This window comes from Pelodiscus sinensis, chromosome 9 (assembly GCF_049634645.1).
Source record: "Pelodiscus sinensis isolate JC-2024 chromosome 9, ASM4963464v1, whole genome shotgun sequence".
In the NCBI taxonomy this organism is placed as follows: Eukaryota; Metazoa; Chordata; order Testudines; family Trionychidae; genus Pelodiscus; species Pelodiscus sinensis.
Genome location: NC_134719.1, coordinates 16,396,291 through 16,420,507, shown reverse-complemented (window position 1 = coordinate 16,420,507; position 24,217 = coordinate 16,396,291). Strand labels below are relative to the sequence as shown.

Genomic DNA, 24,217 nt, shown 5'->3' with positions numbered 1-24,217 from the left:
TGTCCACAGTACAGAGACTTTGCCAGCAGAGCCCATAGCATAGACAAAGCCTATGGCAACAGAAGGGTTTTTTCTGTAGATGCAGAAACATCACCTCCTCGAACAACACTGGCTGCCCTGATGGAAGCACTCTTCTATTGACACACAGCCACATCTATCCTGGGGGTTATGTCGATATAGCTATGCCGATATGGCTTTCAAGGGGAGACCAGCCCACAGGAAGGAGCTGTTCCTTGAGGGTCTGAGCACAGTATCTTGGTGTCTCTCCTTCACGCCCACCTACTGAGAACACCTACAGGCTCTAACTTACACCAAAAAGTTATATTGGCATAGATACACTAGTCTGATGTAGCAACACTTGTATCTCATCAGCATAGATGCAGCTATGTCAATAGAAGAGTGTCTCTGTTGACGCAACTAACTTTGTTCTGTGATGAAGAGTTATTAGGCCAATAGAAAGCCCCCTCTGTCAGCATAGGCTGCATTTACATTCTAGGAATGCCTGCATAATTGTGCCAACATAGGTATGCTGGCAGAGTTCCATAGTGTGGACAGAGCTCCAAGTTATTAAAGTCAGAGAGCTGGAGGGAACTGAAATGGGCATTAACTCCTGCAGAAGGGAGAAAGCAGCTGATAGGCTTGTTAAAGTAAAAGCAACAGCATCCAGGGACTCACCAAAAAAGCTTTACTCCACCAGGCATCTTAGCAAAGAGTGTACATCTTCCTTGGGCCTGCCCTCCGTCTTCTAAGTGCCATGAATCCTTAGGGACTAACAAGATGGTTTATTAGATGATGAGCTTTCGTGGGCCAGACAAGTGGGTCTGGCCCACGAAAGCTCATCATCTAATAAACCATCTTGTTAGTCTTTAAAGTGCTACATTGTCCTGCATTTTGCTTCAACTACCCCAGACTAACACGGCTACATTTCTATCACTATGAATCCTTAGGCCTCTTTTGCCAGGGAGTGGAGTTCTTGGTGTCCTACGTGTCTCACTCAGCTTCTAAGCTGAAGAGACTCATTGCATGGGCTCTCTCTTCTCCAAAGCCTCTCTGCAGATTCCATGCCCAGAGTTGGGTACACTACCTGTGAGAGGATCACACCAGCTCCCTGACTACTGCCACCACTGCCTGGGGAGAGGGAGGAAGAAAACAATTTAGCAGGCTTGTATCTAGCAAGTGAGACAGCAGAGCGAGCAAGACAGAGAGAGAGAGTGAGAAAGACAGAGGGAGGTTTTCAAAGGCGCAAAGTGGAGTTAGGTGTCCAGCACACATTGGGGTATGTCATTTCTTAAGAAATTAAGACACTGCTCCAAGACTTCTTTCCAACCCTCAAGATGGGCCTTGAAGCTCTTTCCAGATCAACTCAAGAAAAAAACGGCTCTCTCTTCAGGGTGGATCTTAGACTCGTCTCCTCCTTCCTGTTTAACAGCAGCCACAGACTCCATTCTGCCACCAACTCAGCACAACTCCTGATGCTGTGCTCTTACCTGAGCATGGAGAGCCTCCTCAGAAAGGCCTGGGAGCATTAAGGTCTGGCCAGGTTGCAGACAAACTCACCTACTTGGAGAAGCCCCCAGTTTGGTTTCTTTGAGCTGCTGGCAGTATAGGTGATCACCGATGCTGGTTGTACTCAGATGGTGCTGGACCCAGTCTCCAAAGCCTGCATGGTGAGGATCTTTGTTCTGGCATATACAGTGATTAGAAAAATAAAGGCAAGCAGTCAGAGGCAATGAATGCCCTGGTGTGTCTAGTTTTACAGTACAGGCAGTCCCCGACTTATGCGGATCCGACTTATGTCGGATCCGCACTTATGAACGGGGCTTTTCTCGCCCCGGAGCTCACGGGCGGCGGGTCGCCACCCATTTCCTCTGGGGCGAGAAAAGCTTCTCCCGGTCTCCCTGGTCTGCTGGGGGGGTCCAGCAAAGCTGCTGGACCCCCCCAGCAGACCAGGGACACCCGAGCAAAGCCGCTGCCTGGGCAGCTTTGCTCGTTTGCCCGGGCGCAAAGCCGCCCAGGCGGCGGGGGTCCCGCCGCCTGGGCGGCTTTGCTCCTGTCCCCCTGGTCTGCTGGGGGGGTCCAGCAGCTTTGCTGGACCCCCCCAGCAGACTAGGGGGACAGGAGCAAAGCCACGGAGCACGCCCGCAGCGGGACAGCCGCGACGCGCCTGGACTGTCCCGCTGCCCGCGTGCTCTGCGGCTTTGCTCCGCGTCTCCCAGGTCAGCAGACCAGGGAGACGGAGCAAAGCCATGGAGGACTTGGGCGGTCCCGCCACCCCCGTCTCCCTGGTCTGCTGGGGGGGTACAGCTAGTGCCTCCCCCAGCAGACCAGGCTTTTCTTGCCTACCCCTGGGGTAGAGCAGCTGAGGGCTGCCGGGGGGTCTCGCAGCGCCGCTCCGGACCAACCCAGCAGCACCCCAGCTGCTCTGCCCCAGGCGTCCTGATTCAGCTGCTGCTGGTCAGTTTCAGCAGCGGCTGAATCAGGACGCCTGGGGCAGAGCAGCTGGGGTGCTGCTGGGTTGCTCCAGTAGCGCCGAGGAGCTGTGCTACTGGAGCAACCCAGCAGCACCCCAGCTGCTCTGCCCCAAGCGTCCCCAAGTCAGCCGCTGCTGAAACTGACCAACGCTGACTACAAGAAGCCCGAGGCAGAGTTGACTTGGGGACACCTGGGTTTCTTAAGTTGAATCTGTATGTAAGTCAGAACTGGCATCCAGATTCAGCCGCGGTTGAAACTGATCAGTTTCAGCAGCGGCTGACGCCAGTTCCAACTTACATACAGATTCAACTTAAGAACAAACCTACAGTCCCTATCTTGTACATAACCCAGGGACTGCCTGTATTGCCAAGCCTGAATGTTCAAAAACCATGAGTTAGGCTCCCAAAAAATCATGAGATTGGCTTAAAAATAAAGACCTATTAGCATTAGCTCCTTTTTTTATTTGCCTTCTGTTTTAGAGCATTTAGATTTACTTATTCAAGCTTTTTTCTGCAACTGAGTTTCATATAGTCACATAACTCCAGGAGCTGGGACTTTAAAGAACTCACCACATATCACAAGACTCTAAAAATAATCATAAGAATTGCCCAAACTGTTTTTATACCACCACCTGACTCATGGTCACAAAGGACTAGTAACCACTTGTCAAGAGGTTTTAGAGGAAGGCTCTAAATTATTATGTAATTTTGGGGTAGTTACTCAGTAGCTAGATTTGTTTCAGTTAAATTTATTTGCATGTAATTATCTCTTGTACTATGGAAGCCACATTTATTGCGGCTGAAGAGTCTTCTGATGTTCAACACAGATGATTACTAGTTCAATGAGTCCTTAATACTAGGTCCTTTAGTCTGTCCAATTGGAGGATTTCCAAGGGGCCTTTAATACCACATTTGTTCTTGCCAATTCTTGGGCCCCCAGGGACCATACAGATCAGATGCCTGTTTGAGATAGACAAACCTCAGGAAAGCCTCAAACAGTGAAGCTGTGGCCTTTTGCACGAGGGTTGAATTTGGACTATTTGGACAAGTAGCCCACTTCCCTGATTTTATGGGTGTGGTCTCTGTGTACTTTACCTACTAGAGCCAGTCTAATTTTTAACAGCGCAATGAAGCAGAATTATGATTAATCAATGGATTAACTGCACTTACGGTCAGAAATCTCAGCCTATTGTTTCCCCTTTTTAATTTCACTCCATCACTCTTGGTTATATCCTTATAATGAACTTCCAGACCTCCCTGGCATTCACACTCTTCAAATATTAATGAGGTCATTTCTTTCAATGCCTAAAGGATGTTACATAGCTGGTCCCTCCATCCCATGGTCTGGCATTAGTGGGGAAGGGAGCTTACAATGTCAGTATTGCAGAGAGATGACTGTGATGTATTGAAACCATGTTAAAGTGACACATTATCACTTTAAGCTACAAGGTATTTCCTAGTCCCTGCTTTTGAGTGTTCTGCAGAGCTCTAAAGGAAAGCATGCTAGCTGAGTGTTCAGGAGCAGTCAGCGTGCAAAAAAAAAACCCAAACCAAACCAAACCAAACCAAAAAAAACCCCAAACATCTTAGAGCAAGATAGTTTAAGTTGTGACTCTCTGCCTTAGGGAGTAGTCTCTCCGGTTTTGGTGCTTGTGTCCTACGTTCTGGATTTTACAAACTTAAGTAGTGTTACGTTGCAGCCTCCCAAAATAAGTATTTTGTGCTTATCTAACTTCTGTGTTTGTGCTGTGAACACAGTAAATAGCGAACTGCTCATCTGTAAATACCCACCTGACTCCCACACTTCAGATAAAACATTCCCCTAGGGACGGGTTGTCTGAGGGGAATATGTCTATATGTCAATCAAAACGGGATGGCTGTCCCACACAACAGGACTGTTTAACTACATTGTGGATGTTTGGGCTCACTCTGCAGTCTGGTCTCAGTTTGAGACCAAACAAACGTATAGTACAGTTAAAAACAATGGCTAGTCCTGTGGCACTTACTAACTAACTAATATTAGATATATATATATAAAAATAAAATGACAGACCCGCAGCCTGAGCCCTGTGAACTGTGACACTAAGTCAGCAGGCATGGGCCATCCCTGGGCATATAATTGCAGTGTAGACATATCCTAAGTGCTCAGGAGAAAAAGAATATCTCACAGTATGTACAGAAAGTTATCAAGGCTCTAGTTCACCAAGGGGAGCGAGAGAATGACAGTTGAGGGGACTTCAATAAGAAGCTCCCACTCATTCATAACTAGCAAACTTCAGCTGAAGCCACTTCACTGGCTGCAACTCAGAGAGAGTGTGACATTTTCTTAATGTCATCAGATCCCAAACCCTTTTAAGGGTAAATTCACAGGCAACCAGCAGTTCCCAAAGCACTGATGCCCTCACTGTCATTGTGAAAATTCCATGCACTTAGGCTGATATAGCAAATATAACTAAAATCTAAATATACGGCATGTCCTGTGCTACCTTCATCCGCTCATTTTGTAATTTTTTTCTTTTAAGAATAATTAAGTTTGCACCCCAAAATTGTTATTTTTATTTCAACAATATTATTTATACAATAAGTTCAAATAGGAGGAGTGTGTCTTCCCATCACTCTTTGATTAGACTGACTGCAAAGGTTTTCCTTGTTAACACTATAATTATAGGCCAATAACATGCTCTTAAAATGAGAAGAAAATGCATTCAAAATGTCTGTTTATCATAACAATAGTTTCACTTACATAGCATCTTTCATGCAAGGATCTCAAAACACTTCACAAACATCAATCCATCCTCAAAACACCCCTCAGGAAAAGACATTTTTATAACCAACTTGCAGATGGGTAAACAGAGAAAAGAGGAGCCTCATTTTCATTGGGACTGAGCAGCAGAGCTCCTATAATTGAAAAAGTACTTCCATCCTGATTTGTCTACAGACTCAGTCTTGGTAAATTAGTAAAGTCACTGCAAATTGACCTGAGAAGTTTTGAGTTATAGTCCCTTCCTCTAACCTGTGGACAACATTGTCTCACAAAGTACTTGAAAGAACTTAGAAGGAAGACTGCGTAACATACTTGCTTTTCTTTCTAAATGTTTTTATTCTGTCCATGCACTTAGGGAAGAGAAACTTTGATTTCCTGCATGCTCCAGTGCACTAATGTTCAAATGCTGCTGCAATCTTTGGCCATGCGTATTAGAGGAGAAAGTCAACCTACAATACGCAACTCCAGCTATGTGAATTGTGTAGCTGAGTCAATGTACCTTAGATCGAGTTTCCACAGCGTCCTCACTGCAGGAGATCAATGGGATAAACTCTCCCGTTGACTTCCCTTACTCCTCACAACCGGGTGGAATAACAGAGTTGACAGGGGCATCATCAGCTATTGATTTAGAAAGTCCTTACTAGAGCTGTTAAAAGATTGCTCTCCCCCCGCAGCGTCAATCTCCCTGTAAGTGAGAGGGAGAGTTTGCCACTGGATCTCCCTGAAGTTACTACATTCTTTTAGGAAGCCAATCTCCCTACACCTTTTTGAAGTGAAAGACATCCTGTTTGGTCCAGGTGTTGATGACACAAATCCATGCTTAACCCACTACCGTACACTGAGTAATCCCATTGATTTCAGTAGGGCTACAAACAATAGTAAAATTGGGTACATGCATGTGTATTTGCAAGTTCAAGACCTTAGATTATTTTAAGTGCAACTTTGGCCATCAGTAGGCAGGATCAAACCTAGGATCCGGAGAGCTAAATGTATAAGCTTCTACTGCAAGACTCTTAGGTAAGGCTGTAGCAGACTCATTAATCTCTAAATTGTCTTTGTGCCACTAGGTGGACAGAACACCACACTCAGGAGGTGTGTTGGTTACATAAGCTTCTTGAAATAGAAAGAGGATCTCTTCATCTCACATGTTTTGTGAAGTGCTAAATAGTAATGATAATGACCACTTACTGATAAGAGAATCATGAGAAATCTTTAATCTCAAAGTCATTAACAAAATTCTGCAACACAAGCCATGTAAGTTTCACCAGATCATTTTCCACTCAATGACACTAACATTTCAAGTCTTTTGTTTTCTCTCTCTACTATAAAATTCCTGTTTTGCCCATTCCAGACTGCATGTTGTTTGGATCATGTGAACTCAGCACTACATAGCTGACTTCCCTCCTGCACTGCTGCACCTGACAGATTGAAAACACATTATTTTCCTTCCTGTGTATCCAAACAGAATTGAAAATATGTGTAACAAATATTCCCTGAGAGATCATATTTACTCTTGGTCTGTCCACTTGTAACAATGACTCTGCTGGACTATTGTGTAATCTAGAAGACCACCTAGATAGAGCAGTATATTGCTAACACTTTAAACACTAAGGACTAGTTTCCCTGTAGATATTTGGCACAGAGATGTGTAAATTACATCTCCCTGAATCATCCCGGCCCTCTCTTCCCCTAGGGGAGATTCACCCCAAAGGAAAACAGATGGTGTTGCCACTCCTTGCTCTCCTTTTGGGTTTCTACCAGTGGAAGGAGCAAAGTAGCTTTAACTTAGTGATAATGGAGCTCCTTTGGAGGATTTCTGGGAAGTAGGAGAATGTTAATTAGTATAACTCCTGACCACTCCTTTCTCCTGCCATTTCCTGGGTAGATGAGGATTCCTTAGCAAAAGAAAGGCAGCCGGGGCTTTCTGCCCCCACAAATACCTGGCACTGAGACCTTCCACTGAATCCAGCTGTAAAGGTCCCATCACTTACTTCTCAACAGGACTTTTTACAATCCTATTTCAGGCCCTGATTCAGCAATCCATTTATGCATGTGTTCAACTTAAAACACATGTTTATATCTCATTGACTTTAATGGGTTTTAGGATCAGGCTTAAGTGATTCATTGAATTGGAGCCTCAGCAACTAATAGACCCACTTCAAAGCCTTTGGGCTATGTCTACATTGGCAAGATTTTGCGCAAATACTTTTAACGCAAGAGTTTTTGCGTTAAAAGTATTTGTGCAAGAGAGCGTCTACACTGGCATGTGCCCTTGCGCAAGAGATGTGCTTTTGCACAAAAGCATCTGGGCCAGTGTAGATGCTCTCTTACACAAGAAAGCTCTGATGGCCATTTTAGCCATCAGGCTTTCTTGCGCAAAAAATTCATGTTGCCTGTCTACACTGGCCTCTTGTGCAAGAACAGTTGTGCAAGAGGGCTTATTCCTGAGTGGGAGCATCATAGTTCTTGCGCAAGAAGCCCTGATTTCACACATTAGAATCTCAGTGTTCTTGTGCAAGAACTCCCCACCAGTGTAGACAGATAGCACGTTTTTGCGCAAAATCATGCCAATGTAGACACAGCCTTGGAGTTTTGTTTGGCTAACACTGCATGTTTTAGCCAAGTGAATCTAAGGAGGAGACACAAGAATAAGAACATTCTGCTGGGTCTTTCAGAAGGGAAAACGTAATTGAAAAATGGTCTAACATTATACTGGAATTATATATTTCTCTCACTAAATATTGTATAGGAAATACACAATATGCAAAGGACAAACACACAACTATATACAGAACAGTTATGTAAGAGTATGACTTGCTTCTAGATCACTCCCTCATGGCCAGGCCCGGAGCAAGAGTTGCTAGGCTTTTCCCTTAGCTGCCATCACCAAAGGGCTATTTTGGTCTGCTGGTGATCCACATCTTCTTGGGACTTACTCCTCTGGCCTGGTCACATATACTCCTGGTCCTTCCTGGGTTAACAAAGAGTCTAAACAATAGCCTACCAATCTCATATTGGGCCTTACTCCTTGTATCCGAGGATATCAATAACCCTTACCCCTGGTGTCAGGGGGATTTCCATACCACCTTCCTCAGCAGGCCAATAGGCAGCCCCAGGCCCACTGGCAGAGAGGGGGAGGGGCAGAGGGGGAAGGCAAAAGGAGTGGCTCCAGGTGGTGTGGAAAGCTGGCTGCCCCCAGCCCCCACCCCATCCTCCTGAGGTCCCACCTCCTCCAGAAGTGTGGAGCCACCACCACCCCTCACTTTGCCCAGTGGCCTGCGGAGGCTGTTGGCACCCCTAGGAAACCCAGGCCTTCCCTCTGTTCTGGGTTCTGGTCCAGAGCCCCTTTAATAAGTGGCCACGATCTTTGTATATGGACTTCCTGACTGCCCATCTCGACTATTTCTACTTTGCCCAGTCTTAGGCCTTTCCCACAGTCTTTTCCTGGGCTTACTGCGTATCTGCAACACATACTCAAGGCCTTTTCTCCAGTCTCCTGCAGAGTTTCTTAGCATTTTCTGCCATCCAGCTAGCTCTGCTGTAAGGGAGTATTCTCTGCTCCTCTCATAGGGCAGTCCTTGACCCTGAAGGAGTTTTTCTCCTCTCTCTGAAAACTTCTCTGCCAGCACAGAGAATACGGGGAAGACTCACTTCCCCCTGCTTTCCTTTACAACAGTCTTGGACTTAGCCAGCCTAGCTTCCTTCAAGAAGGCTTTGTCTGCCACCAGCTCACCTCAACTTCCTAAATCAGGCCATACCACTGTCCTTGAATAAGAGCCTGCCAGCAATCTGCTATCCCGAGTCAGACCTCAGATGAACCTGGTTCAGCCCTGTTAGCTTCTCCTTCCAAGCCAGATAACTTCTGCAGATGCAGCAGGCCAGGTTTGATTGAACCCATCTGTTCTCATTAACTCCTCCTCCTCTACTGTGGACTTTGCATACTGACATAGGATACACGAATATAACAAACCAGTGGAGTCTGACACAACAGACTTGCAGTAACGGTTAAATAAGAAAACAATTAGAAGTTACATTTGAACATCCAACAACATTAATGAACCATGAAAAAGAAAAACAAAGATTTAACGTTATCAGTATGCAACACCATAATGTAATTGTGTATGCTGATTGAATGATGAAACCTGTAACAAGTGGCATTTTCGAAGCAACTGAAGTGGCTAGTTTATTTTTAATTAATTGTGCAAACTGTGAGTTTCTCTCACTGCATGGACAATGCAAATGGACCAATGAAGTTTCACTTTTGATTCTGTTTCCAGATTATTTCACTCGATGGTTCTCATGCACAAGCACAATGTTTAGGTTGCAAATGCTTCAAGAGAATGTGTATCTGCCTCATTTTCTTAAAACTGTTTCTATTTACATTATATTTAACATAATGGAAAAATTTAATAGAATTATTGTGACGGATTTTTGCGGGTGCGAGCTCCTCGCTCCCTCCCCCTTCAGCTCCCGAGCAAGTCTGGGGAGGGGCGGGGCCCAGCGAACCCACCGTCTGGGCTTGCCTCCCCGGCCCCTACCCGGAGTCCTAGGGTTGGCGTCCGGGTGAGGGGGCGATCACCCCTCTGCCCCTAACAACTGAGGGGGGTCGGCGGCCCCTCCGTCGGACCCCTCCTCCTCCTCTGACTTGAGGAAGGGGGTCGCAGTGTCGTCGCGGGGCCTGACCTTGGACCAATGTCCTCCTGCGGTCCGGGCCACGCAGGTTTAAGGCTTGAGGGGGATTGCTTGTAGATAGCAATGAGGGGGTAATGGGAGTGGGGGACCCGGGCCCTCCCTCACCTCCGGGTCCCAGCCCGAGGCCCTAAGTGGAAGTTGGCGACCAGCTGTCGCCCTCCATGGCGGACGGGGCTGCTGCCCTCAACTCGTCTGCCCACAGGCGCCAAAAGTGCCCCGCCTCAGGCTCCTTCCACTCCCCGCTGACTTTCCCCGGTGGTGGAACAAGGCTGGGGTCACTCACCACGCTGAAGTCGTCGGGCGTGTCCCAATGCGAGCCGCCAACTGCCGAGCCCGTCTCTCCTCGTTGCCCGGGGGGCCGTGGGCTTGGTATTCCTGGACGCCAGGACGCCTGCCGCCGCACTTCCCCCCCTCCTGCCGGGTCGTCCCCGGCCTTTGTGGTCGCTGAGGGATGATGTCTGTGCGGGGAGCCCTGCCCCCGCGGCGTCCCTGCCCCCGCGCCTGCACCGACGTGCTCCCGTGCCCCACGTTGGAGTGTAAGCTGGGGTGGCAGAGCTGGCCGCTTCCCCGCCGCCCGCGTTCTGCCGCGCCTCCCGCTCCCAGTCCCTGCCGGCAATGCCGGGTGCCCAAACCCCGGTGCTGCCGCGCTGGTGCGCTCGCCGCCCGCGGCGGCCGCTTTTCCGGCCGAGGGGAGGGGCTCTCTCCTGGCCGCCAGTGCGGACCCCACTGGGTCCGTCACAATTATATTGCCCTTTGTTTTTGTAATACCGTATTTTTTATAAACCTTAAATTTTCAGCCAAATTTGACTTAACAGCATCTCTAAGATCTACAGGCAATCACTGCCACTTCCAAAAGGACCATAAATGTTACATGAATGCCAGTAGGATTAAAGGAGTACAATTACCTCAGTTTTGCTTGGGTAAACTGTGACCTAAACATGCCTACTTTGCCACTGATCATTTTGATGTCAATGTTTACTGTTTCTTCTAGCACTGTCGTCTTAGATAACTTTGTAGTTATGAAAAGGGCTGGACTGATAGCTTTGGAAAAAGAAGCCCTCCCCTGAGTAGGCACAAACCACGTTCAGCACAGAAGGCAGCATTGCAACTTTTCCAACCCTATCCTGGAAATTCACCTCTAGAGAGGAATACAGTTTCTGCTCTTAAGCAATCCTTTGTTTCTCTGTGGAGACAGTCTATGAGGCTCAGCTTTTCTAATACCAGTTTGGTGATGTGACTGTGTGGCCACAAAGAACTGGACTCTGGCCACCAACTTCTCTGTGTTGATCTGACACATAACTTCCAGTCATTTCTGATGTGGGATAGATTCAAACCTATTAGTAAAAGGCTCCATTACCACGCCACATAGCCATCCCTACCTCCTCTGTTCACTTAGGCTATGTCTACATTGGCAAGATTTTGTGCACATACTTTTAACGCAGGAGTTTTTGCGTTGAAGTATTTGCGCAAGAGAGTGTCTACACCGGCATGTGCTTTTGCGCAAGAGATGTGCTTTTGTGCAAAAGCACCCGTGCCAGTGTAGACGCTGTCTTGCGCAAGAAAGCTCAGATGGTCATTTTAGCCATCGGGCTTTCTTGCGCAAGACGTTCATGTTTTCTGTCTACACTGGACTCTTGCGCAAGAGGGCTTTTTCCTGAGAGGGCTTTTTCATAGTTCTTGCGCAAGAAGCCCTGATTTCACACATTAGAACGTCAGTGTTCTTGCACAAGAACTCCCCACCAGTGTAGACTTGTTGCCAGCAAGTTAAGGGATTGTGGATTGGATAAACGGACGGTAAGATGGATAGAAAGATGGCTAGAAGGCCGGGCCCAGCGGGTAGTGATCAATGGCTCGATGTCAGGATGGCGGTCGGTTTCTAGCGGAGTGCCCCAAGGTTCGGTTCTAGGACCGGTTTTGTTCAATATCTTTATTAATGACCTGGATGAGGGGATGGATTGCACCCTCAGCAAGTTTGTGGATGACACTAAGCTGGGGGGAGAGGTAGATACGCTTAAGGGCAGAGATAGGGTACAGAATGACTTAGACAAATTGGAGGATTGGGCCACAAGAAATCTGATGAGGTTCAACAAGGACAAGTGTAGAGTCCTGCACTTTGGACGGAAGAATCCCAAGCATAGTTACAAGCTGGGGACCAACCGGTTAAATAGTAGTTCTGCAGAAAAGGACCTAGGGGTTACAGTGGATGAGATGCTAGATATGAGTCAACAGTGTGCCCTTGTAGCCAAGACGCCTAATGGCATATTAGGTTGCATTAAGAGGCGCATTGCCAGCAGATCCAGAGATGTCATTATTCCCCTTTATTCGGCTTTGGTGAGGCCGCATCTGGAGTATTGTGTCTAGTTCTGGGCCCCCCACTACAAAAAGGATGTGGACGCATTGGAGAGGGTCCAGCGGAGGGCAACCAAAATGATTAGGGGGCTGGAGCATATGACTTATGAGGAGAGGCTGAGGGACTTGGGTCTGTTTAATCTGCAGAAGCAAAGAGTGAGGGGGGATTTGATAGCATCCTTCAACTTCCTGAAGGGAGGTTCTAAAGAGGATGGAGAGAGGCTGTTCTCAGTAGTGACAGATGGCAGAACAAGGAGCAATGGTCTCAAGTTGTGGTGGGAGAGGTCCAGGTTGGATATTAGGAAAAACTATTTCACTAGGAGGGTGGTGAAGCACTGGAATGGGTTACCTAGGGAAGTAGTGGAGTCTCCATCACTACAGGTGTTTAAGTCTCGGCTTGACAAAGCCCTGGCCGGGTTGATTTAGCTGGAATTGGTCCTGCCTAGAGCAGGGGGCTGGACTTGATGACCTTCTGAGGTCTCTTCCAGTTCTATGATTCTATGATTCTATGAGTACGTTTTTGCGCAAAAGCAAGTGCTTTTGCGCAAAATCATGCTAATATAGACACAGCCATAGGGTAAGATAATCATGCAGGGGAACAAGGGAATGTCAGGTACCCCTAACTCCCTTGTGTAGGCTACACACATTGTGGCTCACAGCACAAGCCTGCTACAACCACTCCCCACACAGGCGGGCAAGGATTAGTCAGGTTGAGATGGAGGTGGAAATAATAAGTGAGCTTTTTATATTGCTGCCAGAGCCCCACCCTCCCTGGCACAGTCTGGGCAGTGCTGAGGGCTGGCAGCCCTTTACCCCCACCCCTTCCACCTGAGAACCTGCCCCTTCTAGAGAGCCCGGAGCCGAACCTCCTTCCATATCACCCAGGGTCAGTGAAGCCTGTCACCATCCCTGACATCACTTCTTCCTATGCCAGTCAGCACATCCAGGGAAGTAATCTGCTGGCATAAACTAGATTTCCCTTCTGGAATAAGAGGAATCAGAATATGAACTGAGAATCAGTTTGTTCCCTGGTGTGTAGAAGGGCAGTGCAACTACACCCCTTAGCATAGAGTGAGCCCTTCATTTCATAGTCTGAGAGGCTACATCTACACTGCAGACTTCTTGTGAAAGAACTGTTTTGCGCAAGAGTTATTGCGCAAAAAATCTTATGCAAGACCGCGTCTACACTGGCATGTGCTTTTGCACAAGAGCGTCCATGGCAGTGTGGATGCTCTCTTGCGCAAGAAAGCTCTGATGGCCATTTTAGCCATAGGGGTTTCTTGCGCAAGAAACCTCTGTTGCCTATCCACACTGCCTTCTTGCGCAAGAGCTCTTAAGCAAAGGACTTATTCCTCATAGGGAGAGGAATAACTCTTGCACAAGAAGCCCTCTGTCCTGACGGTTTACTGTAAATTTACTTGCACAAGAACATGTGTGTAGTGTAGACGCTCCACAAGTTTTTGCGCAAGAACAGGTGTTCTTGTGCAAAAAGCCTGCAGTGTAGACGTAGCCAGTGAGTTTTTAGCACTTCCAGAAAGTGGATGAATTTAATAAACCATGTTCAAAGTGTTACCTAGGACTTTTGTGATAGGAAACATGCCCCATCATTGCATGACACATTAAAAATGGCAACTTAATATTTAAAACCTACCTTTAATGAAATTCCAGTTTTCCACTGATCGAAATCTAGTCATGAAGACGCAATTGTCATCATGTTAAGTGGCAAGTATACATTCTGATTTCAGCTCAACAGCTGTGGTAGCCCTTGGTATGAAATATATGAAACGGAATGACTGTATACCTCTGAACTTCACTCTAGTTCGCAAACTACAATTTACTTATAACTTGAGAAGAGATATTTAACATTGCAAAGATTGGTCAGGAAACAAGCCTTTCATTTTACATGTTTCCAAATGTACGTCAGAACACGGAGGTTATTGGTGCTTTCTTTTTCTCTTGAAACCATTGGATTCCGTCCGTGTTTTATATTTGTTTGAATTTTAATTTTCTATTGATAAACCCAATGTACATTGTTAAAACATTTTATTTTGCCTGCAGCATTTGGACAAATTGCTTTTTTCTCTTGTTCTTATTGATCCACTCTATCTTTCCTTCTTTTGGTTGGCATGGCACAGCACAGCACTTCCCAGGGAGTGGGAACAGCAATGATACGAGTTTCCTTTGTTATCACTGTATCCTGCCATTGCTAACAGTAACTGGGAGAAAAGATGGGTGATTGGAGTTTTAAATGTGTCTCCTTTCAATCATCAGGACATTGTGTACAAGGCCCTGCTTGCTCTACAAGAGGTCCTCTATCTGTGCTACAGTTATCAACTGCTACACGATGACCTACAATACACTGATGTGTAGAATCAATAGAGTGGTATGTTCAGTAATTACAGAAGATGCTTTGCTGATTTTCTTGTCCTGTTAAATAGAATCACTGCCTTATTGTCAGCTCCTCAGAACAGCAGATTGATGGGTGTAACTATCAGACTATGAGCCACAGACAAAACTGTGAATTCTTAATAGGATGTTTCTGATATAACTCCTTGTACTGTGGTAGGAGAGAAGCAGTATTAATTATTGATATTGAAACATGTTGCGTTTTCTAATAAAGCTTCTATCTTTTAATCAAGGGGCCTGTTTTTATTTTTGGTTGGGAGAAATGCTGAACAGAATAAATAATGTATTTGAAGAAGCTAAGCTGCAGAATATGAACTGAAGCTCAGAATGAAGATGTATGTCAGCTAGGAAAAATTTCTTTAATGAGTAACATCAGCTGAAATGAGAAATGTGTAGTTAATTATTGACTGACTTTTAAATAATCCTATTTTTGATAAGGCAGATAGGGTCATATGTTGTTCAAAAATTTCCCCAGTGGACTAAACAATATTTTGCATGTCATGTTTTAATGGGGAGATAATATGCATTGTCTATAGAAAGTGTAACTAACTGTAAAGATTGGCTTTTAACTTTCTCCAGAAGGGATGTGTAAGAATTATGTGCTAGCTTGTTAGAAAATGAATTCATCTTTTGTTCTGCTCCGTCTATTTAGTTAAACTGGTGTTTGCTTTTTAAGCAAGGTCACTGATCAGCTGACCAACTTCTTTAACAGCTGGAAAACACCCATTTGCTGTTTTCAACCTATAACTATTGATTCATAGAGTGAAAAGAGATCTTTCTGAAAGGGAAAAGCTCTTCTACTCTGGGTTTTTGTTTTGTTTGTTTGTTTGTTTGGAGATGAAGGATGAGAAGGTAACCTAGCAATGTGCTTTTTTAATACTACTTTTTCTTTCATGTGCTAAATGCAATTGCTGCAATGCAGGAGAAAATGACAGCCCATGGCAAAAGAAAAATGTTATGATCTATTTAAATAGTTAATGAGATTGTGTTAATATGTCATCTACCAGGGATGAATTCTCTCTTTTTGTTTATAGTCACAGGGGTAAATGTTTCCCATCTGGAAAACTGGTAGCAGACTCCTTTCAAGTCTTTGTCATTCAGTTAAAGATAAACCCTTCAGGAGGATGATCTGAGGTTCTTTTGTATTCTGATGATGGGGGAGAAGGGAGGGCAGAAAACGGAGAGTTAAATATGATTGTAAAGAAATATTCTTTGAGACTTGGATTTTTAAAAAGACAGTACATTGTCCTTGGAAATGGGGAATGAGGGTAATTAAGTTTCTATGTTAAATATTTGACTTTTTATTTTTATTTCTCTATGCGCTCTTGCCTCATGAGAGGTATTTTAAAATGTACATATGAGCTCATCCTCCTCAACGCTATTCTTTGTAGTAAAATTAAATATCAAAGATGCTGTCTGCTTGGGGATTACAATTGATTAGAATTCCATTATTGTGTGATAGAGGGAAAGTCTACAAATAGTAAAACCCGAGAAAGAGTCAGTTTAATAAGCATGTGTTTTCTGTCAATGCATATGAAAGGATCATAATGACTGTGTTTGATTTACCAAAGGGGAAGAAAACCTTACAGAATCTTAGAAATTTCTTTGTGGGACTAGCTGATTGAGAGAATAACAATGGGATACAGAAATAGGGCATTAGTTCAAATCGGTCCCAAGTTGGTAGTAGCTGAAGGGCATTACCAAGCTGAAGGCTGTTCAGTGGCATATCTGAAAAGAGTTATTGGGCTTATTCCTGCTTCTAGGACACAAGAATCCACTGCAAATTAGCAAAAAGTTGCAGTAGGAGACAAGGGATAGGGTTGTCACTCTCCAGGCTATGTCTTTACTGCCTCTTTTTTGCAGAAGAGGCAATGCAAATGAAGCGCTCATTAGCAACTTCTCATGCATCATTTGCATAATCTCTGCCCGAGGCTTTTTGCACGAGAGGTTTTTGCGCAGAAAACTAGCACTGTAGACAATCTATTTTGCGCAAAAAACCTCTTTTGAACAAGATCCTTATGCCTCAAAAAAGGAGGTATACAGATCTTGCGCAAAAGGTTTTTTTTGCGCAAAATGGACCCATCTACACTGCTTGTTTTTGTGCAAAAATCACTGGGCAGAGATTATGCAAATGAAGCGCAAGAAGTTGCTAATGAGTGCTTCATTTGCATTGCCTCTTCCGCAAAAAAGAGGCAGTGTAGACATAATCTAAGTGGCCCTCCTCTTGCACCGGTGTGTAATCAGAAATAGCTCTTCTGCAGCCAGCAGAATTATATTAGTGTCAGACAAGATTCATAGATATCACACATATCATATGTGTGATATGTCTGCAGAATGTGATCTATGAAACTGTCCATAGCTGGGCAGGCACTCAGTCTAGAACACTAATGCACATCTGAAAATTTAACCTGCCAGCTGGCAACTTTTTCTCCTCACACTCAGGCTTCTCTAAAGTTTTGTATGGGATCAAAGTGGTGTGTGGGAGTCATGTTTCATTCCATATTCTCCCCTCAGAGACAATGCTGGCTGTGGTGAAACCTAGTACTTTATCATCCTGCCTGGGATTTGGTTCCTTCTTCAGTAGAAATTAAATATCATTTTGAGGTTGTCTTATTTGGTTTATTGTTAAAAAAATGAAGACTCAAATTTGATTGTATGAAACTCTTACGAGTGATGACAGGATAATTTGTCCATGTATTCTGATGAAACTCTTCTCTGTGATCTAGTTTTCATTGTAGCCGGTCATGAAAGAATATTGGTTTGGCTATTAGGGGTAATAGGACCCATATTTTTGGCAGTTAGCCATCAGAACCATGTACAAACTAACTGGAGACACTTGAAGTACATCTACAAGCTGGTAGAGTATATGCAGAAGTCATTTTATGAGGTGATTTTGAAATAGATTTGTCAAAACAGAAAAGTAATAATGTTAACTTTATGACTGAAAAGTTGGAACTAAGCCAAGTCATAAATGAATCAATTAATGTAATTATCTAGATATTAAAGCCTCCTGTTGATTGGATTTCTTTCTTGTAAATGACCTAAAAGAGTGAAATATAACTGGCCAGATTGTGACTGGAATCCATAATCACTGTGCTACTAACTGTAATTGGAAAAGTAAAATAAAAACATTGGAGAAAGTGATTAATGTTAATTTTGTGAAGAAAAGCTGGAGAAACTGAAACTGCCTTCTATATACAAAATGGAGCTAGCCTGGGGATACATTAGGAGTGTATTGAAATCTATCATAAACATGTGGTTCTGTCTGCTTCTGTAGCATTAAGCTGGGTAAGCAAATTACTTGTCTGCCAGGTGTTCGTGTTACTATCCGTGTTTATAATTGTGTATAAGGTAGCAACTTTGGGATCATATTAATGTTCTCTTTATAGTAATGTCCTTCAGAAGACTCCCTTACACCCAGAGGCAGAGGTGACCCCTGTTTAAGGCGGCAATACATTTCTTGCCAGTTAGCTGTGGGTTCACAAAAATATTTTCATGCTTTAAAATAGGTAACATCATTGTTTGATCTCATTTTCTCTAGTGTCTTTATTTACTAGCTCTAAAATCTCCACATTTCATTTCAATGTTTTAAAATATACATACCAGCTGCATCTGTCCCATTCTTTGGGCAGCTTTTCTAACAATTAACACAAGAATGAAGTAGATTAAAATTCAAACCAATCTTACAAGAAGAGAGGCAATTAAGGAACAAAGAATGGAAAATTAAAACAAGCTATGGTTTTAGTTGAGCATTTACATGAAGTGGACAGACACAGGAAGCCTATGGAGAAGATAAGATTGTGTTGGGGCGGCAGAGAAGAGACCAATATTAGATTAAGTGGAATGACTGACACAAGGAGGGATAAGGGCCAATGAATTTGGTTGGAAGAACTCCCTGGAGGGTTTTAGGTCTATGGGCCAAAACCTGAAGTCCTTTCTGATGTGAAACATTTAGGCTACGTCTACGCTATGAGTTTTGCCCCAAGAACCTATGCAAATGAAGTGCTGATTAGCATTTTCTCATGCTTCATTTGCATACTCTTTTCCGATCTGATCCGAGACATAAGGATCTTGCAGAAAAAGGGGTTTTGTGCAAAAAGGAAACGTCCACACTGCTTGTTTTTGCACAAAAACCTCTAGCGCAAAGACGGATCAGAAGGGAATTTCATTTGCATAAGCTCTTGCAGCAAAACTCTTAGTGTAGACATATCCTAAGAGTTACAAGGTGAGCAAGGGGCTTTGTATCTGAATCAAGGAGAGCAATTTGAAATGACTCCTGCATGAATGGATAGTCAGCAAGTCTGGCTTGAAATGGGTTTAAGTTGACTGCACTTGTTTGTATGTTTGAGCAGGTGACAATGGGATTCTAAGCATGCTGGAGTCTGCCACAGAGTAAGGAACTGCAGCAGCCCCAGTGACAGGAGCTGGAAGGCAAGAGGGGGAAATGAGGCAGGACCTACTTGGGCAATGGTGCTGAAGAGGGCAGCAGTAGAAATGGAAAACAATTATCAGGGAACTCCCCCACTTCTGCTAGTAAGATTAACCAGATGAGGATGGTTCTTAAATAGTTACCTGTAGAGCCCTTCAAATCTGTGGATATCCACAGGTATCCATATCCATGGCTGTAGAGGTGGATCTCTGTGGCTCATTTTTTGTGTATACAGATGTGGGTATGGATTTTGTACCGTGCAAGGCTCTTGTGATCTGCCATTTGTCCCCGCCCCCTCCCCCCACTTGGTGTAGACTAGTGTGTGCATTGAATGAATCTGTGCCTTCAGCATCTTCTGAAATTGGACATTCCTGGGTAGTTCTTTGCTCTCCCACATACGTCAGTCTGCTGCATGCCGGGGTCTGGAGGAATTTCCCCAGTAGTTCAGCTCTACGGTGTTATGTACCCCTTTCCTTCTGGCTCTTATGACCTTGCAATTCATTACCCTTTTTTCTGCTTTCTTGAGCCCCTGCATGGATGACAGATCAGAGTGTTAAAAGAGTGCAGCCCCAGATGTTTTGGGCATGCTGAGGGGACTGCCTGCTGTAGAGAGCTTGGGGAGGGAAGAAGCCTCCCTGCACAGAGGGATGGAGCCAGAGGGAGTAGGCTGAAACCAGAGTTTTTCCACATTGGTCAGAATGAGAATTGAGGTCAGGGCTTTTCAAACCTTCAACCCCATTGGAGACCTCGTGCATCAGCTGCACTCCAGTAGTTCTAGCACAGTCCCAGACCTCAGACAACAAGAGGGACCCCTCCTATAAACTGGGAAATTATCTTCCTATTCTGACCTTTTTCCTGTTTGTTATATACCTTTGAGGGCTTGGTTGCCTGAGTTCCAGTTGCCTTGACTTCTTTAGAATCCAGCCACCTGGCATAGAAGAAGTAGGAGCTTCACATCAGATTTGGCTTGGGTGTCCCCATTCCCAACACCCACAGTCCTCATGAGACCCAGGGGGTCCTATACCCTATCACCCGGAAGCAGGAGATGATGGGGGGAGGTGGTGAAGGATGATAATGATCATGTTCCAGACTATGACAAATCTGAGTGTGAGACAAAGTTATATGTTCAAGAAATATGACTATGTTTTAGCCATTTAGCTGACGGGTAATTTTAATATGACCACACACTGAAATAATGAGACTAGTTTTCAGATATTTAGTTTCGGTTTTGGATCTTTGGCTGCTTTAAGTAAAAAAATGCCAAACAAACCACTCCTATATGTAGTCTATACCCCTTGCTCTTTTCACTAGAAGATGAAATATCACAGTATATAAATTACAGACTAGATCTCGTAGTAATCAATATTTTTGGGAGGAGTAAAGAGTTCAGATACCATCTACTACAGATCCCGGGCTATCAGCTAATTAAAGCAGCATCTCATTGTGACACGTCTAGGAAGCAGGATTTGTTACCACTAGAAGAGAAAATATTGATTTAAATATTCTTGAAAATGTTTTTTGTACATTTTCTGGCTGCAGCATACTTGAAGCAAGAGGCAAAGTACTGCAACAACATTAACTAACATTAACTATGCTTCCTGAAAGACCTCACTTTTGTTGTACCAAAAACAATGATTTTAAAAAATCACTGTTCAGCAGTGGCCATTCTGGCTCACAGAGGAATTTCCTACAGCTAGATGGAAGACCTTGAACATGGATGGGCTAGGATGTATTTAGGCTTTGAAATAAACACCCGAGACCTTGTCTAAATGTCCTTTTAAATTTTTAGGCACCTCGTTGGATGATGTTTAACTGACAGCCTGGACCACATTCCACATTATGGAGAAAGCAGATGGTATGGAGGTTTTGTTTTTATTTAAACGCTATTGAACAGAACTCATTTGTGGTTTAAACAAAATAAAACCAAGGTATTTTGTGTAAACAGTAAATAATTCATGCTATTCCAACTGCATGGAGATGTTTTCCAACAATGAAAATATGCAAGGTTTGTGCATAGTTCAAGACATGCTGCACTCTCATCTTGCTCTGATTTGCAATTATAGTTCTATTGTTTACAGTGGAGTTTCAAGCACTGCATATGGGGCTTTCAGATAAGATCTTAAAGACAAAAGTCATGTATATTCTATGGACGCTAACAATCCCCTTCTGCTTTTCAAAAGAAAAGTGGACTTTGCCTTAGCGTCACTTTACACTAATTTTTCCTTCCTCATCCCACTATTTTCAGTATCTTGGTTTCCTCCCCAGAGGTGGCTGCAGTTCAGTGGTACTGTTTGTAAGGATCTTGGGAAATGTTTGAGATGAAAGAGTCTATACCTATGCCAAAGTCTCACCAGTCCTTGCAAGACTGCTTCACAATGGCAGTTCAACCATTTTCAGTCTTTCGTGACAACTGTTAGGCACTGGTATCAATGTTTAAATTAGTAGCCTGATTTTCAGAGAGCTTGAGTCATAACTCATCATGACTTCATGGATTCACATCTGAAAATCAGGCCACTTATTTTCTTTCCTCAGTTTGGATTTAGGTGCTTAACTTTAGACATCCTAGATTGAAATTTTGGGCCTATGAATTTTGCAGGCCATGACATTTATTATTAATTCTAGCCTTTCTATCAGCTTTCCAAGAACCTTAAATAGGATACAATGCTAAAACAAATAGAATGAAGGACAATGTTGCATCGTCAGTACAGGAAGTTTAAACTAATGTAAGATTCTTTAAGGAAACGCACAATTAAGTTACACTGTGTACAAAACATTTCAGAAAAGTAAAATGACTTACAGCCATAAAAATGAGAGTACACCAGATCTGATGGAGCAGAGGTCAAAGATGAAAGATGTCCATCATTAGGAGAGACAATGGAAAAGTGTGATTTTAGCTTCTCCTTTCATGGGAGTTGCTTATATTCACCGTAATGTTCTGTATTAACTATTATAGGTCTGCATATTTGATAACATGTGGAACAAATTAGCTGTTATATACTTACTACAGTCCAATATGCTGGATTTTCTTGACCTGAAGAATTAAAGACGTACTCTTGGAAGAACATCCATAGGCATTGGAAAGGGTTTTGTGGCTCTGCACCAGGGTGGGCAATAATTTTTGAAGGGGAGGCAACTTCATGAATTTTGGAGGTGGTGGTGGGCTGCCTCAAAGGGGTGGGGCCTCAGGTGGAAGGGGCAGGGCCTTAGGCAGAAGGGGGCTGTTCCCTATAAATGCATCCTGCAGGCCTCCTGGTGGGGGGAGATACTTCGCCTGCTCCCCCAGGCCTGATTGGCCTAGGGGTGGGGAAGTGCACAAAGCATGTGCGAGGGGCACATGGTGCCTAGAGAACTGTCAGCCATTTTGAACAGCAGGAAGGAGGAGACTTCGTATGCTCTTCCCACCCCCATGCCAATCAGAGCCTGAGGGGTGGGGGAATGCACAAAGTCTCTCGCCCTTGTTGACTCGCCCTGCCAAGGGCACGCAGCTAGAGTGACCCACCAGCCATTTTGAACAGCTGGGAGTTCCCTCTAGTGCCACATGCCCCTGGTGAGGGGAGGAGACTTTGTGCACTGCCCCCATCCCCAGGCCTTGAATGGCCTGGGGGCAGGGGAGCGGCAGGCTGTATCAAATGGCTTGGTGGGCCAGATCCAGCGTGGACCCGGTCTTGCCCACCACTGCTCTACACAGATTTACAGATATGACTACATGAAGCTGTACAGGTTAGCCCTATCTGGGCCAACCCCTTGTGCTGTACAAGCCTAGGGCTCTTGGCCAAGGTTTTCAAAAGCAAGTAGTGATTCTGGATGCCTCATTTTTTCAGGGCCTAATTTGGAATGTCTTTAAGGTGCCTCAAGTTGGACCCCCAAACTGTGAGACACCCCAGATCACCAGTCACTACCGAAAATGTCAACCCTGCCTTTTAGAGATATTCTTTATGTTCACAGGACAACCAGAGTGACAACTGGGCCATGCAACGTGTCTCTGCCTCATCAGCAACAGCCCCCAAATGTAACTGTCCTGGATAGTTTCCACTGTCTGGTTTCTAGCTGGATTCCTTATACATTAGAATTAGGATTTATTATGCATCAGGCAACTTTTTAATACTTAGAAAAATTTGTAGCTCTGCCTACCAAACCTGCAATTTACATAATTGCCAATTAAAATAATGATTTAGCAAATTCCAGTGCAACAATTACATGAGTCAGCTCCAGAAAACAAGATTATACATTTGCATGTGTTGCTCTGTGGCTCTCTCTCTAATCAGACTCGACATTAGCTTACAAATGACAAACTGCAAATCATTCCTTCTCCCTTGCAGAGGAAGGCTAACTGCATAATGATTTAGGAAGGCAGCCTCACAACATCGTCGGCATTTCAGCATACAGATGAGGGCCCAGATTCTTAGTTGGGCTGCAGCTGCCTTTGCTGTGTTACCAGCACAAAGCAACCCTGAAGGCAGCTTTACATCGCACAGGAGGATCATTGTAGCATGGTGGGTTGGGTCATGTTCCAGTGGCAAAGGGCTCCGTGGCTTCTATGCCAACCTACCCCCCTCTGATCATCACAGCACTGTGAAGAAGAGGGAGTCTTCCCTGGGTCCCAGGGATCACTGGCAGCTGCTGTAATTGGTGCTTTGAGGTTATTGGTAGATGCTGAAAATTAGAACAGCCTTTGGACTGCTCTAACTTACCCCAGAGGACAAGATCAATGCCCACACATTGCAAGAATGAGTGAGCTCTACAGCCTAAGCTGAGAGCCAGCTGGCTTTATCACTCAAGCTGTAGAGGTTCCTGCACTAAGCTCCAGAGGGCCCACTTCCACCTGGGACCTCTGGAGCTTAGTGTAGGAGCCTCTACAGCAGGGCTACTCAACTTTGGAAGCCCCCGCACAGCACATGCTGAGGGCTGCAACTTAAGTGTGGGTGCATATACATGCAAAAATATATGCAAATATATGCAAATAGCTTCTTTCACACTAATAAGCATGACTACAAAGCACTTCCCACAATGCCCAGGCACTCTCGGCACCTCCTCCCTGGGGGCTAGAAATGTTGACACCCTAAAATTGTCTGTTCCAACCAGCCTGTGCACTTGCATCTTTCAGTG

The 24,217-nt window shown here is 44.6% G+C and overlaps 1 protein-coding gene across 3 annotated transcripts in view; it reads left to right on the top strand.

Annotated features, from left to right (window-relative positions):
* KANK4 (KN motif and ankyrin repeat domains 4) overlaps nucleotides 1–24,217 on the top strand; it is a 111,023-nt gene that overhangs the window by 53,470 nt on the left and 33,336 nt on the right. For 2 of the 3 annotated variants that reach the window (XM_075936144.1, XM_075936143.1), the window contains one exon: nucleotides 20,901–20,966. In XM_075936144.1, coding sequence (XP_075792259.1) covers nucleotides 20,951–20,966 — 16 coding nt within the window. In that variant the 5' untranslated portion in view covers nucleotides 20,901–20,950. Of the gene's footprint in view, nucleotides 1–15,378; nucleotides 15,535–20,900; nucleotides 20,967–24,217 lie in introns of those variants that run through there. The other variant, XM_075936145.1, reaches the window with a different exon arrangement.